The sequence below is a fragment of the Heterocephalus glaber genome, unplaced genomic scaffold (assembly GCF_053883595.1).
Source record: "Heterocephalus glaber isolate CG9 unplaced genomic scaffold, H.glaber_assembly_v1.0 deba00001606, whole genome shotgun sequence".
NCBI classification, from domain to species: domain Eukaryota; kingdom Metazoa; phylum Chordata; class Mammalia; order Rodentia; family Bathyergidae; genus Heterocephalus; species Heterocephalus glaber.
This window is the reverse complement of record NW_028258377.1, coordinates 20,745,581-20,761,122: the sequence shown is the minus strand read 5'-3', so window position 1 is coordinate 20,761,122 and position 15,542 is coordinate 20,745,581. Positions and strand designations below refer to the sequence as shown.

General features: G+C 42.1%; 1 protein-coding gene across 5 annotated transcripts in view; it reads right to left on the bottom strand.

Annotated features, from left to right (window-relative positions):
• Slit3 (slit guidance ligand 3) overlaps positions 1-15,542 on the bottom strand; it is a 606,864-nt gene that overhangs the window by 46,138 nt on the left and 545,184 nt on the right. For all 5 annotated transcript variants that reach the window (XM_004836404.3, XM_087194497.1, XM_021239832.2 and 2 more), the window contains 2 exons: positions 9,535-9,606; positions 7,801-7,964 (listed from right to left, as the gene is read on the bottom strand). In XM_004836404.3, the coding sequence (XP_004836461.2) occupies positions 7,801-7,964; positions 9,535-9,606 (236 nt within the window). The remainder of the gene's footprint in view (positions 1-7,800; positions 7,965-9,534; positions 9,607-15,542) is intronic.

Below are 15,542 nucleotides of genomic sequence, written 5' to 3'. Positions count from 1 at the left end.
GGAGGCTTCTGGGCCAACCCACCACCACTCCCAGCACAGAGGAGGCTTCCAGGTTGACATGCTACAGCTTCCAGAACAGAGTAGGAGGCTTCCAGGGCAACCTACCACCATTCCCAGCACAGAGGAGGTGAGCCACGTGGGCGACAGCAGCACTCCACCCCCACCTGATCGAAACAAGAAGACATGTAAACAAGCCTCAGAACCAGATTTCCAGATCACCTTCAGCAACCCCACAGGGAAATGAGATGGAGCACTCTGATACTCAACCACCCAGACTCCCTGAACTAGCAATAAGAGGATCTGGAAAAAATGAAATCAAAAAAAATTTCTCACATAACAGCAGAGATTGTGCCCATAGTGCAAGACATGATTAATAAATCTAGAGAGGACACAGATAAAAAATAGAGGAGCTGAGGAACATGATGGAATCCCAACATAGGAAACAAATGGAATCCATAAAACAGATGCAAACAGATTTCCAGGAGATTAAAAACTCCATTGAAAGTTTACACAGCAGAATGAGCCAATGTGAGGACAGAATTTCAGACATAGAAGATAAGATTGCAATTAGTGACCAGGAAAACAAAAATTGCTTTAAAATTATAAGGGATCACAAGAAATCAATGCAGCAGCTGCTAGATGATGCAAAGAACAATAACATAAGACTGATTGGAGTCAATGAAGAAACAGGAGAGAGTGCAGATGACATAAAAAAACTGTTCACAGAAGTGATGGCAGAAAACTTCCCAAGCAGGGGAAAAGAACTTGACATACAGATAAGTGAGGCATATAGGACTCCAACTAGTCTTGATCAAAAAAATCTATACATACGCATACAATTGTTAAGATTCTGGAAAACAAACAGAAGAACAAAGTTCTACAAGCAGTTAGAGAAAAAAAACAAATCACATACAAAGGAAAGCCCATCAGAATCATAGCAGACTTCTCAACGCAAACCTGCAAGGCGAGAAGAGCTTGGAGTGATGTATTGCAAGCCCTAAAGGAAAACAGCCTCCAACCCAGATTGATGTACCTTACAAAAGTATCTTTAAAATTGATGGTGAAATAAGATACTTTCATGACTAAGAGCACCTTAGGAACTGCATGAATACCAAACCAGCACTCCAAAAATTTTTAGACAAAATCCTAGGAAAAGACAAAGAGGATCACAACCCCAGGAAGCACAGCAGAATGAATCCATCTGGCATGACAAGAAATTAAAAGCAAACGGGGAGACTCCAACAAAAAGAAAAAGTCATGACAATGATAAGTCAATATGTATCACTTAAAACCATCAATGTTAATGGTCTCAATTCACCAATCAAAAGAAACAGAGTAGCAGAATGGGTCAAGAAGCAAGATCCAATAATATGTTGTATAAAAGAAACACACTTAATTCAAAAAGAAACTCATAGACTGAAAGTTAAAGGGTGGAAAACAATACTCCATGTGTCAAGAAACCAAAAAAGAGCAGGAGTAGCTATCCTCTTTGCAGATCAAGTGGATTTCAAACCAACACTGATTAAGAGAGACAAAGAAGAACACTACATCCTTGTAAAGGAAACAGCCCAACAGGAAGAGATGACAATCATAAATACCTATGCACCAAACACTAGTGCGACCAACTATATAAAACAAATACTAATGGACATGAAAAATCATATAAGCAATAATACAATAGTAGTGGGGGACCTAAATATCCCACTGTCACAAACAGATAGATCAACTAGACAAAAAACAAGCAACAAAATACTAGAACTGTATCAAACTCTTGAACAAATGAACAGATGTTTACAGAGTCTTCCACCCCACAAAATCAGAATACACATTCTTTTCAGCTCCACACGGGTCATTCTCCAAAACAGACCAAGTGGTCATAGAACATATTTAGGTAAGTACAAAGGATCTGAAGTTATCCCCTGTATATTATCAGACCATAGTGCGATGAAATTGGAGATCAATAGCAAAAGAAACTGGAAAAATTTCATAAGCACAGGGAAATTGAACAACACACTTCTGAATAACCAATGGGTCACAGAGGAAATTAAAGAAGAAATCAGACAGTTCCTTCAATTCAATGACAATGACAATACAACATATCGGAATCTGTGGGACACAATAAAAGCAGACTTATGAGAGAAATTCATAGCAGTGAATACTCATATTAGGAAAACAGGGCAAGCCCAATTAAACAACCTGATGCTGAACCTCAGGCTTCTAGAAAAGGAAGAGCAGGACAAACTCAAAGCTCATACAAGGGAGGAAATTATAAAGATCAGAAGAGAAATCAATGCAATGGAGACTAAGAGAATGATACAAAAAAGTCAATGAAGCCAAGAGTTGGTTCTTTGAAAGAATCAACAAAATTGACAAACTCTTAGCCAACCTTATCAGAAAAAGGAAAGAAAAGGCCCAAATCCATGCAATTAGGAATGAAAAGGATGAAATTACAATGGACCCAGGAGAAATCCAGAGGATCATCAATACCTACTTCCAGAACCTATACGCCAATAAGATGGAAAACACAGAAGAAATAGACAGATTCCTAGATATGAATTACCAAAGTTGAATGAAGAAGACCTAAAAATTCTAAATGACCCAATATCAATCAATGAAATTGAAAACATAATTAAAAACTTACCAACTAAGAAAAGCCCAGGTCCTGATGGCTTCACTGCTGAATTCTACAAGACATTTAGAGAGGAACTACAGCCACTACTGTTTAAACTCTTCAATGAAATTGAAAGGGAAGCAATACTGCTGAATTCATTCCTGGAAGCAAGCATCACCTTGACCCCCAAAGCAGAGAAAGACCCAACTGAAAAAGAAAACTATAGGTCAATCTCACTAATGAACATAGATGCAAAAATCCTTAATAAGATACTGGCAAACAGAATGCAGAAGATCATCAAGAAGATCATACACCCTGATCAAGTGGGATTTATCCCAGGGATGCAGGGATGTTTCAACATATGCAAATCAATAAATGTAATACACCATATCAGTAGAGCCAAGGACAAAAACCATATGATCATCTCAATAGATGCAGAAAAAGCATTTGACAAAATCCAACATGCATTTATGATAAAAGCCCTACAAAAAATTGGAATAGATGGTCTCAACCTCAATCTGATAAAAGCCATCTATGAAAAACCAACAGCCAATATCATACTAAATGGTCACAAAATGAAATCCTTCACACTAAAATCAGGAAGAAGACAAGGATGTCCACTATTACCACTCCTGTTCAATATAGTTTTGGAAACATTATCCATGGAAATTAGACAAGAGAAAGAAATAAAAGGAATAAAGATAGGAAATTAAGAAGTCGAATTGTCATTATTTGCAGATGACATGATACTCTATATAGAAAACCCCAAGAACTCCACCAAAAGTCTTCTAGACTTAATAACCAAATTCAGTCAAGTAGCTGGATACAAGGTCAACACACAAAAATCAATAGCTTTCCTCTACACGAACAACAGACTCACTGAGAGAGAAATAGGGCAAACAATTCCTTTCACAATAGCATCCAAAAATTGAAATACCTAGTAATCAACCTAACAAAAGAAATCAAAGACCTCTTCTCTGAAAACTATAGCACTCTGAAGAGAGATTGAAGATGATATCAGAAAATGGAAAGACATCCCTTGCTCCTGGGTATGAAGGATCAACATATTGAAAATGGCCATACTTCCAAAACTGCTATATAGAGTCAATGCAATCCCATTTGAAATTCCAGCAGCATACTTCATGGACCTTCAGAAAACAACCCAAAAATTCATTTGGAACAAGAAGAGACCCACAATAGCAAAAACAATTCTAGGCAACAGAGACATGGCAGGGGGTATTACAACCCCCAACTCGAAAGTATACTACAAAGCTACTGTGATAAAAACAGCATTATACTGGCAAAGAAACAGACCCGAGGATCACTGGAATAGATTTGAAGATGCAGAAACAACTCCAGACACACTCAGCCACCTCATCTTTGACAAAGGAGCCAAACACCCTCACTGGAGGAAAGATTGCCTCTTTAATAAATAGTGCTGGAAAAATTGGGTTTCAACTTGCCAAAGTCTACAACTAGACCTATATCTCTCACCATGCACTAAACTAAAATCGAAATGGATCAAAGATCTAAATATTAAAACAGAAACATTAAACTGGCTGGAAGAGAGTTTAGGAAGAACTCTTGAAGACACTGGTGTAGGAAAAGATTTTATGAACAAAACCTCAGTTGCCCATGAACTAGTACAAACAATCAACAAGTGGGATCTCTTCTTACTAAAAAGCTTCTGCACAGCAAGAGAAACCACCAACTGTGTGAAGAGACAACCCACAATGTGGGAAAAAATTTTCACCAGCTGTCCCTTAGACAAAGGTCTACTATCTCGAATCTATAAAGAACTTGAAAAAATCAGACCTCTCAAATTTAAAGTCTCAATCCAAAAATGGGCATCTGAAATGAACAGACATTTCTCAGACAAAGAACTGGAAATAGCAAATAAACATGAAAAAATGTTCAACATCACTGGTCATTCGAGAGATGCAAATGAAAACAACACTGAGATTCCACCTCATTCCAGAAAGAATGGCTGCTATCATGACATCAACCAATAACAAATGCTGGCGGGGCTGTCCGGAAAGAGGAACCCTGCTCCACTGCTGGTGGGAGTGTAGACTGGTGCAACCACTGTGGAAATCATGGAGATACCTCAAAGAACTAGGACTGGAAGTCCCATGTGACCAGGCTATTCCCCTGCTGGGTATCTTCCCCAAAGAATTAAAAGAATCATACCACAGTGATATATGTACACCCATGTTCATAGCAGCACAGTGTGTAATAGCTAAAACTTGGAAACAGCCCAGCTGCCCATCAACTGGAGACTGGATAAAGAAAATGTGGGTTTAAAAAAAAAATAAAATGGAGTGCTACTGAGCCATAAAAAAGGAGAATTTAGAGACATTTATAGCTAAATGGATGCACACTGAGGCGATACTCTTAAGTGAAATAAATGGGATACACATGTGTAAATACAGAAGAGTTTCTCTAGTGTGAGAAACTGAAAGTGTAAATAAGGACTAAAAGGTATAATAGATAATGTGAAATAGGAGGAAAAGGGGCAAAGGGAAGGGGAAGTGGAAGGGGTAGGGGAAAGGATAGAAGGGAATGGAATTAATATGAGAAAATAAAAAAATGGAAACAAAGTCTCTGTAAATAGGGAGGAATGGAGGGGTTGAAGGGAGGGCAGGGGAAGGGGGAAAAAATAAGAACCAAGAGAGACTATGTAAAGGTGCAGATTTCCAATGATGAATGTCATTATATTGTATACCTAAAATGTACCAATAAAATAAAATAAAAAAGAGAATACAAAAAGCAATGAACACTGGCAAGGATGTGAGGGGTAGAGGTTGGTGGTCGGGGTAGTTGGGTAGGAGGTGGGGATGGGGTGGGACTCCTACAATTTGGTGGGAATGTAAACTAGTACAGGTACCATGGAAATCAGTATGGAGATGCCTCAAAAACCTAAAATTAGAAATACCATTTGATACAGCATTACCACTGCTGGGTATATTCCTGAAAGAATTAGAGATGGCATATTACAGTGATACATTCATACCAATGTTTATAGGAGCACAATTCACAATATCAAGACTGTGGAAAGTGACTAGATGCCTATCAACAGATGAATGGATAAGGAAAATGTGGCATATAAATACAACAGAAAATTATTCAGCCATAAAGAACGAAATTATGTCTTTTGCAGGAAAGTAGATGGAACTCAAGACCATCATGTTATCAAAACAGCCCAGACTCATAGTTAAATATTTTACATATTTTCTCGTGTATGAGAAATCTAAAATATAAATAAATAAATAGGGATGATAGGAAACCAGAAGGTGGACTCTTGGAAATCAAGGGAAGGAGACATCAGAGAGAGAGAGAGAGAGAGAGGGGTAAAGGGACTGAAAATGATCAATATATGTTATATACAGGTACTAATTCCCTAAAGCAAGTATCACTATCCTGTATTACTAACATGTACTAATTAATAAAAACCTCTTAACACAGTGCCTACCTGCTATGGCCTCTATCTAGGTGTCCCCCCAAAGCCTCAAGTGGTCATATGTGGAGCTTTTCAGAGGTGACTGAATCTGGGATGTGTGGTGCTGGGATTAAGGGTGCCCCACCCCGGGTGTGGGTGGCAGTAACTACGAGGCTAGTAGCCTGGATAGGACAGAAGGGAAGACACAGGCGAGCTGTTGCTCCTTTGCTATTTTGTTTGCTGCCTTCTGCCTGGCTGCCACGCCATAAACTCTCTCCTCTGCAGTCACCCTCCGCCATGTCACCCTGCCTTGCGGCCAGCTAACTGTGGGCTGAAACGTCTGCAAGCTGTGAGCTGAAATAAATCTTTTCTCTTTTAACTTCTGGTGTTGTCACAGCAATGAGAAAAGTAAATTAGACACTATCACATTATAAGAACCTCAGTAGTTTGTAATCATTCTAATGATGCAGCCAATACAAATCACATGTACAAAGTTTGCTGCAATAAAATGGGAAAATCTAAAAATGATGGGTAAAAATGCATATTAAAGACATTTCTCAATTATGGAAAAATATGTACAGAAAGTGAAGAAGTATAGACAGACCTCAGTATCCTGTATGCATAGATTTAACAAATCACAGGTGGGAAATACTTGGAAAAACAATTTGGCTTATATTAAACATGCACAGACATTTTTGGGGGATAAGTATTCCTAAACAATATAGTATAACAACTTTTTATACAGCATTTATATTAGGTATTATAAATAATCTAGAGATGATTTAAAATATATAGAAAGATCTGCAAAAGTTATATGCAAATACACCATTTTATATAAAATGCTTGATTGAGTATCTTCACATTTTGATACATATCTTGGGGGATCCTAGAAGCAATTCCCCATGGATACTGAGGGATGACTGTAAAAATGACAGCAGAGTCTGGGTGTGCAGCTCAGTGGTGTACATGCTTATCATGCTGCAGGCCCTAGGTTCAGTCCCAGCACAAAAACCAACGAACCAACAAGCCAAACAATCAAGGCAGCAGAGGGCTGTTGGGAGCAATGCTACATAATTTTAGGGAAAAATCATTTGAGTAGGCCTAGTTCTCCTGTCTACAGACCAGCCACGACATTCCAGACGTAATTGCATTTTGGCCTCTGGTCACAACTGAGACCTCAGTGATCCCTGGAGGTTGTAATGTTCCAGGACAAGACCACAACTTCAGAAGACGCCAGGGAGGAGTATAGTTCCTCCTTGTCCTTAGATTTCCACTGCCCCCCCAGTCTTTTTACACCTTGTTTATCCCAATGTAAAGTACTGAACTCTGCATTTTCACTTGTTACATCTGTTTCCCCATGTACTGAATAAAAAGTGCTGCAAGCTAGGGGGCTTTTGTCTTTGCCGCCCAGAGCAGCACTGATCAGACCCAAAGCTCAGCTTCCTCTCAGTCTCATTTGTCTACCTTTCCTGTAATTCACAGTGTGCTGCCGTGGCTAACAGGAGACTAGGACTTACTGCAGGGGTTCTGGTAACATCCTCTTCCCCTGTTCCCTACAGAGGGCCACAGGGACAGAATGATAAAAGATCTTTAGATATGTTTCCATACTGATTTCAGCTAGAGTCTCCCTGCAAGCCTTGGGAAACAGGGTAATGGTTTTAGAAGTCCCATCTGTTGAGATGCCCAGTTCTGACAGGCTATTGGAGACAAAGTGGACACAAGGGCAGGGAAGTGGGTGGGTGGCACCTACCTTTGCACTGGAACCGGTGGGTAGGGGTGGTGAGCAGGAGTCTGTCTGCCATGGACTCAGGGCTACTGCAGCGGGCAATGCCAGGCTCCTTGTACCCTGCCTTCACCCACTCTGACAACCAACGCAACCTGCAGTCACAATGGAGCGGGTTGGTTCCCAGTGCCCTATGAGGCAGAACAAGAAGTTAGGACCTCCTTCCCAACCTGGCCCATGGGCTCCATCTTCTTGGCTCCCTGGAAAAGCAGGAATTTTCAACTTTGGTTAGGTTGAGAGTGTCTGACATGGAGACTGGCAGAGAAGTAGTCTCCAGTGGAGCCAAGTTAATGTTTCCAGAGTGTATTTCCAATCTGCTGGATGTTCTACCATGCACCCAAGTTCCTTTCACTTCTGAGGTTTTGTTCTTACTACCCTTATAAAATTCTATCCTAGCTTAACCCCAATCCTGGTTTCTCCAAGAAACTTTCTGGACTTATGGTCACCTCATTATCTGGCTCCTGTGCCTGACTGAAGGGTCCCCTGGAGGATGTATTTTGCAGAGAAGTTTCTGAGACTCGGAACTTAGGAACCAACTTCAGACCAGTCAGCACTGAGATGCAGGAGAGGAGGGCACAGTTCATTGTCAATATTTCCAAAGCAATATCCGGGAAGAAAATACTAAAACTTAAACTAAACTCTATGAATTACCATTTCTTTTGAATGTTCCATAATATATGCATACATGCCAACATTCTAACACATACAATATGAAAATAATTAAATATACACATAGAAGGAAGAGAAACTCCAAAAATTTTCCCCAAGGAATGTAATCAAAATCCAAACAACAAACTTGGAAATCCCTGATCGAGGAAAGAGAAGGCTATGCTGGGAGTTATGGAACTTGAGTCCAAATATCATTAGCTTCATAGGTTATTTTCAACTAGTCAACTAATACTCACGGGCCTTGGGTTTCCCTGTGTAAAATAAGAAGGGTGCACTTGGTCCAGAATACAGAATGGTTAAGAATATGTGCTATAGATTCAGGGGAGATCTTGAGTTGCCTTATGGCTCTGTTATTAGCTATGAAATTCTTGGGCAAATTCTTTAACTTTTTAAGTTTTACTTTCATCATACATAAAGTGGTAAAATGCCTTATTGCTGTAAGAAATAAATTTGATAACTCATCAACATGTTTAGCACATAGTAAGTGTTTTCTGGTAGTTCTTATTAAATATGTACAGTTTACAGAATTGCTGATTCCTTTAAAGGCATCTGAAGCAGAGAACAAGACAAATGTGCCCAGTATGAATGCTCCATTGTAAAATAAACTACAGTTGGTCTTCTGAAACCTCAGGTTCTATACCTGCAGTTCAACGGAATGTGGACTGGAAATAACAGCAAAAAACCGCATCTTTACTGGACGTAAATAGCCTGTTTTCTTGTCATTATTCTCTAACCAATACAACAACTATTTATATAGCATTTACATTGTATCAGGTACTATAAGTAATCTAGAGATGATTTAAAGTATACAGGAGGTTGTGAATAGGCTACATGTAAATACCATGTCATTTAATACAAGGGATTTGAGTATCCCTGGATGTTGGTAACATTGGGTCTCCCAGACCAGTCTGTGCAGATTTGCAGGAATGACCACGTATACATATGGAAAGAACATATACCAAACTGTTGCTGGCACTATCATATTTTTCTGTTTGGAGTGAATGCACATCAGGGAGAATTATGGCTACTTACAGGTGGGAAAGAGATGTCAGGTCATTGAAAGAGCCTTCAGGAACACTGGAAATGTCGTTGCCGTGAAGGGTTCTAAGGCAGAAGGCACAGGTCAGAAGGTTGTAACAGTGTAAACGCAGCACACTCTCTTGGTCTCCCAGCCTGGCCAGCCCAGCTGGCCTCTAGCAGTTCTCCAGGAGCAGCAGCTGCCCTCTTCACTACAGGGGTGTGGGTGTTCCTTAACCCAGCTCAGGAGAGGGATGGAGGGCACAGGGTTTGGGGAAGAGGAGGCTGCACTTTTATAGCTGACACACCTGGGATGGAGTCAGAAGTCAGTCTATTGTAGTGGTGGAATATTGGGTAAGTTAGTTTTGGGGGCCTCCATTTTTGTATCTGAAAAATGGAGAGGCAGATCTGCCTATAGGAGCCGCTGACGTTTCAGGGATATGAAGTTCTTTTACTATGGTTATGACTATAAGTTTGGGAGCCACGCTGCTTGCATTCAGGCCCTGACTCTACCACTTACCGCTATGCTTTACCTTCTCTGTGCCTGCATTTTCTAGAATGAACATGGTAAGATTTACCACAGAAGGTTGTGTTGGATGTATTAATCTGTGTAGACAGAGGGTGGCATTTTCTAAGTGTTAAATGATGAACCATTATTAACACTGGTGAAAGGATCTTGAAGAAAATCTGGCATAAAGGAGTTCAATAAAATTGGTTTCCTTCAAACTCCCCTTAAGAGGCTTTAGGTAGATTGAGAAATGTTATCAATCCCAGCTCAGGTGGTAGAGGGAGGTGGCACTTAGCTCCTAGGTTATTCCCTGCATCCAGACACTTGTCTTACGGGAAAAGTCTTGCTATTGATCATGCACATACATGAGTCTGGCACCTGTCTGTGTCTAAGCGTATCTTCTGATAGCCAGTCCAAAGGGTCAGGCAACTGGCTTGGTATCAGTCATGCCTCTTTCTACCCTGGGTGTAGGCAGCTAAGAGTTATTCTCACTTGCCAAGTAGCCACATACACTGAGCCTTTGACAAATGCCTAGAGGATAGGTCTGTGAAAAAGAGAGAGTGAACATTGTTCTGTGCTTAAGGAATGAGAGCTCATTTACAATTCAGGGATTATAGCCTCCATTAAAGAATTAATCATCAACTATGTAAAAAATCCCCACACTGATGACTCACTTTGAGTCTGGTGTGTGAAATGTAAGGTCGGTGAAAGTTGCAGAAACTCACAGGATTCTCTAGTGACTGATGAGCACCATCAACAGTGCTGGTGATAAAGCCCCCTCAAGGGTAAGGACTAATAACTTTAGTGCAGGCAGGGAACCCTAGTAAAACAAAGAGGCAATTAGCATTGACAGTGAGAGTATAAACAGCATGGTAACTAATGAACCTCCTCGTTTGTTTTCCTTTCAACTGAACTTAGCCTGCCCTGGGTCTCTGGCTGAAACAGAGATGGGAACTTAATTACACTTAATAAAGAATGGTGGGAGGGGCTCTCACACTGAGCAAGCAGCAGTTCTAGAAAATATGCAGATTACAAAGCCCCACTGCCAGTGATACTGATTCTGTGGGTATGAGTGAGATCTGAGATTCTGTGTTTTTGGCAAGTTTCTACGTGTCCAGATGCTGCTGGTCTGGGGACCACACTTCAAGGGCTAAGGGCTTCGACAGTTTTCTCCTATTGCTTTATTGCAAGGTCCTCATTCCCCCCACCCCCTCCTACAGCATCTCCTGTCCATCTATCTATTGGGTGGTCTGTCTGCCTGCCTATCTATCTGGCCGTCTACCCGTGCGCCCATCTGCCCATCCGCCCATCCATCCATCCATCCATCCATCCATCCATCAGGCTGCAGATGGAACCTAGGATCTTGCACAAGCTAAGCATGTACTTATCACCAAGCTATCTCCCAGCCTCTCCTCTCTTCTTCCTCTTTCTCATAGTTATCATCCATTGTCATCCTCATCATCATCAGCTCCTTCTGGTCCCCTCATAGTTCACGGGTGAGATTCTCAAAGTGAAAGTAATCTTCTTCCATTCTTAGGCAGCCAGGACAGCTGGAAGATGGCTAACAGCTTTCCAAATAGTGTTCATAGTGGCTTCTTACCTCCCTGGGTAAGGAGGAGCTAGAAGGACTTCCTAATGAGGTTATCAACACGACTTGGTCTCTAATTCATATGGTGATTTGTGAATCATATGAGCCCCTGCCTGCTATTTCCTTATGGCTTAGTGGCTGCTTGCTGTTTTGCAAATGGACCCAGCCTTGATGTTAATAATTTGTGAGTGAGTCTTGAGCTGCCACAGACTCATGGAGCTCTAATTTTGAAACACCAAATGACCCAAAGGCAGCTTTGGCACTGTGACACCTGTAAGTCATGTTCCCATTTACTGTGAGCTGGGCTGTTGAGCACTCTATAAACTGTAGAGTAATGGGGCCATAATTAACCAGGACAACTCTAGAGAAATCTGCCAGTACTGCAAGTTCTCCTGCTGGTTGGCCTCCAAAGGAGGACTCTTCTATGTCAAACCATCATCCTAAGGGATAGTAGAGAACAGGATGAATGTGCTTTTCCAAGAAACACTCAGTATTCTCTTCCCTTTCTCCTCCCCTTCTTCCCTCACATTTTACAGGAACTGAGCCTGATTAGCAACTCTCAGAACTCCCAATGGCTCATCTGCAAGGCCTGAGACTCCCTCCCACTTTCTGACAACTAGCAGACATTAAAGGCACACTTCAGAACTTCAAGATACAGATGATGCCATCATTAGAACAAGACCAGGACTTAAACACCCCTTTTTAGTGCTCCTTAAACCTTGAGTCTTTGAATCACTAGGTGGTTACAGTTTGTACAATGATGTTAGGAACTACTCTAGGCCTAAATGTGGGTTGGGGTAGGTGAATTTGCTTTTGATCAGGCAAGGCCACTCACAGGTCAGCTCGGGTTAAGAATGAAGGCTCTGGAGTCAGACTGCCTGGGTTGGAATCCTTCCTCTGATACTCGGGCTTTGTAAATCAAGACAACTGATCATTTTTCTATGCCTGTTTTTTCAACTCTAAAATGAAGGAATTCCTATTCCTACATTCTATTTGAAGTAGCAGACGTATCTTTTGGGAGTGTGTGAAGGTTGCTTAGTGTCAAAGGCATCTTTTCTGTAGCAGGTCCTCTCTTGTCCATGGGGAATCATGTTCTCCAGTTCTCAGTTCTAGAACTGTGGTCTCTTCGATAGAGTCATGGTTCAGGTCTGGCCAACTGGAGTCGCAGTGTACGGTCTAGGGTTGAACATGTCACTTCAGTGGGCTGTGAGGCTCAGAAAATGACACCCCAGTGTATGGTGCTGTGACATGCTGGTCTAAAGGAGCAGCTTCAAGGTCTCTCTCACCATACCCTAGATCCCTGCCACTGCCTTTCCCCCAGTTTCTCTTGATCCTTTCTCTCCTGAAGCACAGGAAGGAACCTTCCCAAGTTCCCTTATAACTTAAAGGCCAGATCAACCACAAAGAAATAGAAGCATCTTCAATCTTATTAACATTTCATTAACCCAGCAGGAGTAAACTCACACCACAGAGGAGAATGAAAATCAAACTCCATGCCAAGAGCCTAGAGGAGCTTTGTCCCTGGTTATTGTTTCCCAGGCTCACTCTCTCCCTTAAACATCATTTACTGCCCCTCTAAAAGCCCCCACTCCATTCTTTTCCAAAAAGAAGTTATTGAAGCCTCACTCATCTGGTCCTGCTTTGCATTTTTATCCATATTTTGTATATCTCTCATGTGCCTGAGTGTGTTCGTATACCTTTTCTGTTAATCTGTCTATTCATTAGACTTAGGCGTGAACTTTCACAAGGGGACTGTTGGAACTTTCCTACACTTCTGGGCTTTCTCTGGACCTATGAAGTCAGACAGTTTCCTTCTGTGGGCCTGCTAAGTGGATGCTCTGTGCCTCAAATTGTGAAAGACTGCCTGAGAGTGAAAGCTACTCAGGAAAGAGGGCTCAGAGGCAGAGGGCACCACATTTCTGATAAATTCTCTTTTTAGGCTTGAGGTGATTTGAGCTAATCCCCGCCCCCCCCCTTAACAAGGAAGGGAACTGATACACCACTTCACGGACCAGCTGTGAAGATTAAAAGTATGCAAGTGCTGCAGAAGATGCAGGACCTGATGCAAGAGCCAAGGCAGGGCCTGCGCAGGAGAAGCACTGGATCACGTCAGCCCTAGGGTCTCTATGTTCGTGGAAGTATTTGAGGGCCAGACCTCTCAAAGAGTTCCCCAGATGGAGCAGAAATTTGACCTCATGCATTTTGCTCCTTTCCAAGGTGGTAGAAGGTCCTGTGGCTCAATCCCGAGGCTGGAGAGAACACACACTAAATTTGACAGAGTGGCCCTGGGCCCATCACCTTTCTCTGCAGTCCTCCCTTCCACACATCAGATGCCTGTCTGGGCAATGAAGAGCCACTTCATTCCCAGTAGGCCGGGGCCTCCAGTTCTCAAGAAAAGTCTGAAAGGCATGTGGAGACAGACAATTGCCTGTGATGCAGAAGGAGGTGGATGTGGGGAAAGAGCACTGGGCTGGGAGCCAGGCGACGTGGGCTCCAGCCTTGGCTCAGCCCTCACCTTGGAGCAATTGCCCGTCTCCTTGCTCTTGCCCAGAAGCCACATTCCAGCGCCCCCAGCTTCTCGTGACCCCCTCAATGCACTCACCCACACTGACTTCAGGGCCTCTTTTCAGGAACTTGCATTTTTCCTGCCCAGAATGTTCCTCACACTCATCCCTACTCAAGTAACCCTCAATAGGTTCTTGGTCTCAGCCTTGGAAGCAGAGGTTAAGAGGAATGAGATTCTGAAAGCAAGGTCTTGGAGCCAAATGCCAACAGTACTGTCTATGGATTGTGTCACTCTGGGCAAGTTACTGCATTTCACTCAGCCTCAGTTTCCCCCTCTGTGAAATGGGAATAACAGTGTATATGCTCCACAGAGTGAAGAGTGATATGATAATGTAACGGAAGTACTTGGCCCCAGGCGCATTGCACGCTCACAGTTTGTACTTTCAGAAAGCCTTTCAGTGGCCAGGACTGGGTTCTGGGCCTCCTACTGTGTCTCATGTTTCTCCTCTCAGGTGTCACCTGTGCTGCAGGTGCTTACTGACCTCTTCTCCTCTGGACCAAGGCTCCCTGAGATTACCATTTGTGGCTCATTCACTGACTTCCCCCTCCCTGAATTGAGCACAACAATGAATCGGAATAAGGGAAAAATCCTGAAAAAGTCACCAACCTTTCTGAATCGGCCTCCTTGGTTTATAAATGAAAGGTCTGGACAGAAAATTCTCTAAGATATCTTCATATGTAAGATTTTATAGCTAAACTTTTTATTTATTTTTAATTTGGAAGTATGAAATGGCCAAGCCCAGATCATGGTTCAGATCACCGAAGAATTTTCTGATGTTTAACAACTGATCAAAAGTGCAACTGAGTTGTGTGGTAAGGGAGTGAGCTCTTTATTTGGAAGGTAATCAAGCAAAGGGAAAACAGAGCCCTTCACAGGGATGTTTGTTGTAGGAAGGATTCATGCAGTCTGTAAGCTGCATGGGTGTAAACAGCACAATCTTACTGCAGGGACTTGGAGCTAAAAATATCGAAGCTGATGAATGATAACCTCACTGGCTGCCTCACGAGCACATGCTGAAGAAGCCTACCCAGCGGTGCTAACTGATTCCAGGTGGCCTCCTGTGGCCGGGAATGGGGTGTGACATTGCACACCAGATGCACACAAGGCATGTGACTCAGTGTGGGGCAAAGATCAGGGTGTGCATGGATCCCTGAAGAGATACAGTGTGCACAAGAATGTCTCTTCTAGCTATTTTTACATTAAGAGTGAAGTAGGAAAAGGTTTTCACATAATGTTTTGTACTCAAGGCTACTGACCATCCTCCTGTTGTGTGCAGTGAAATGCATTTAGACTCACCCAACACACCCTGTACATACAGTCACACCACACACAAACCATACATACACACAGCCCACACACAC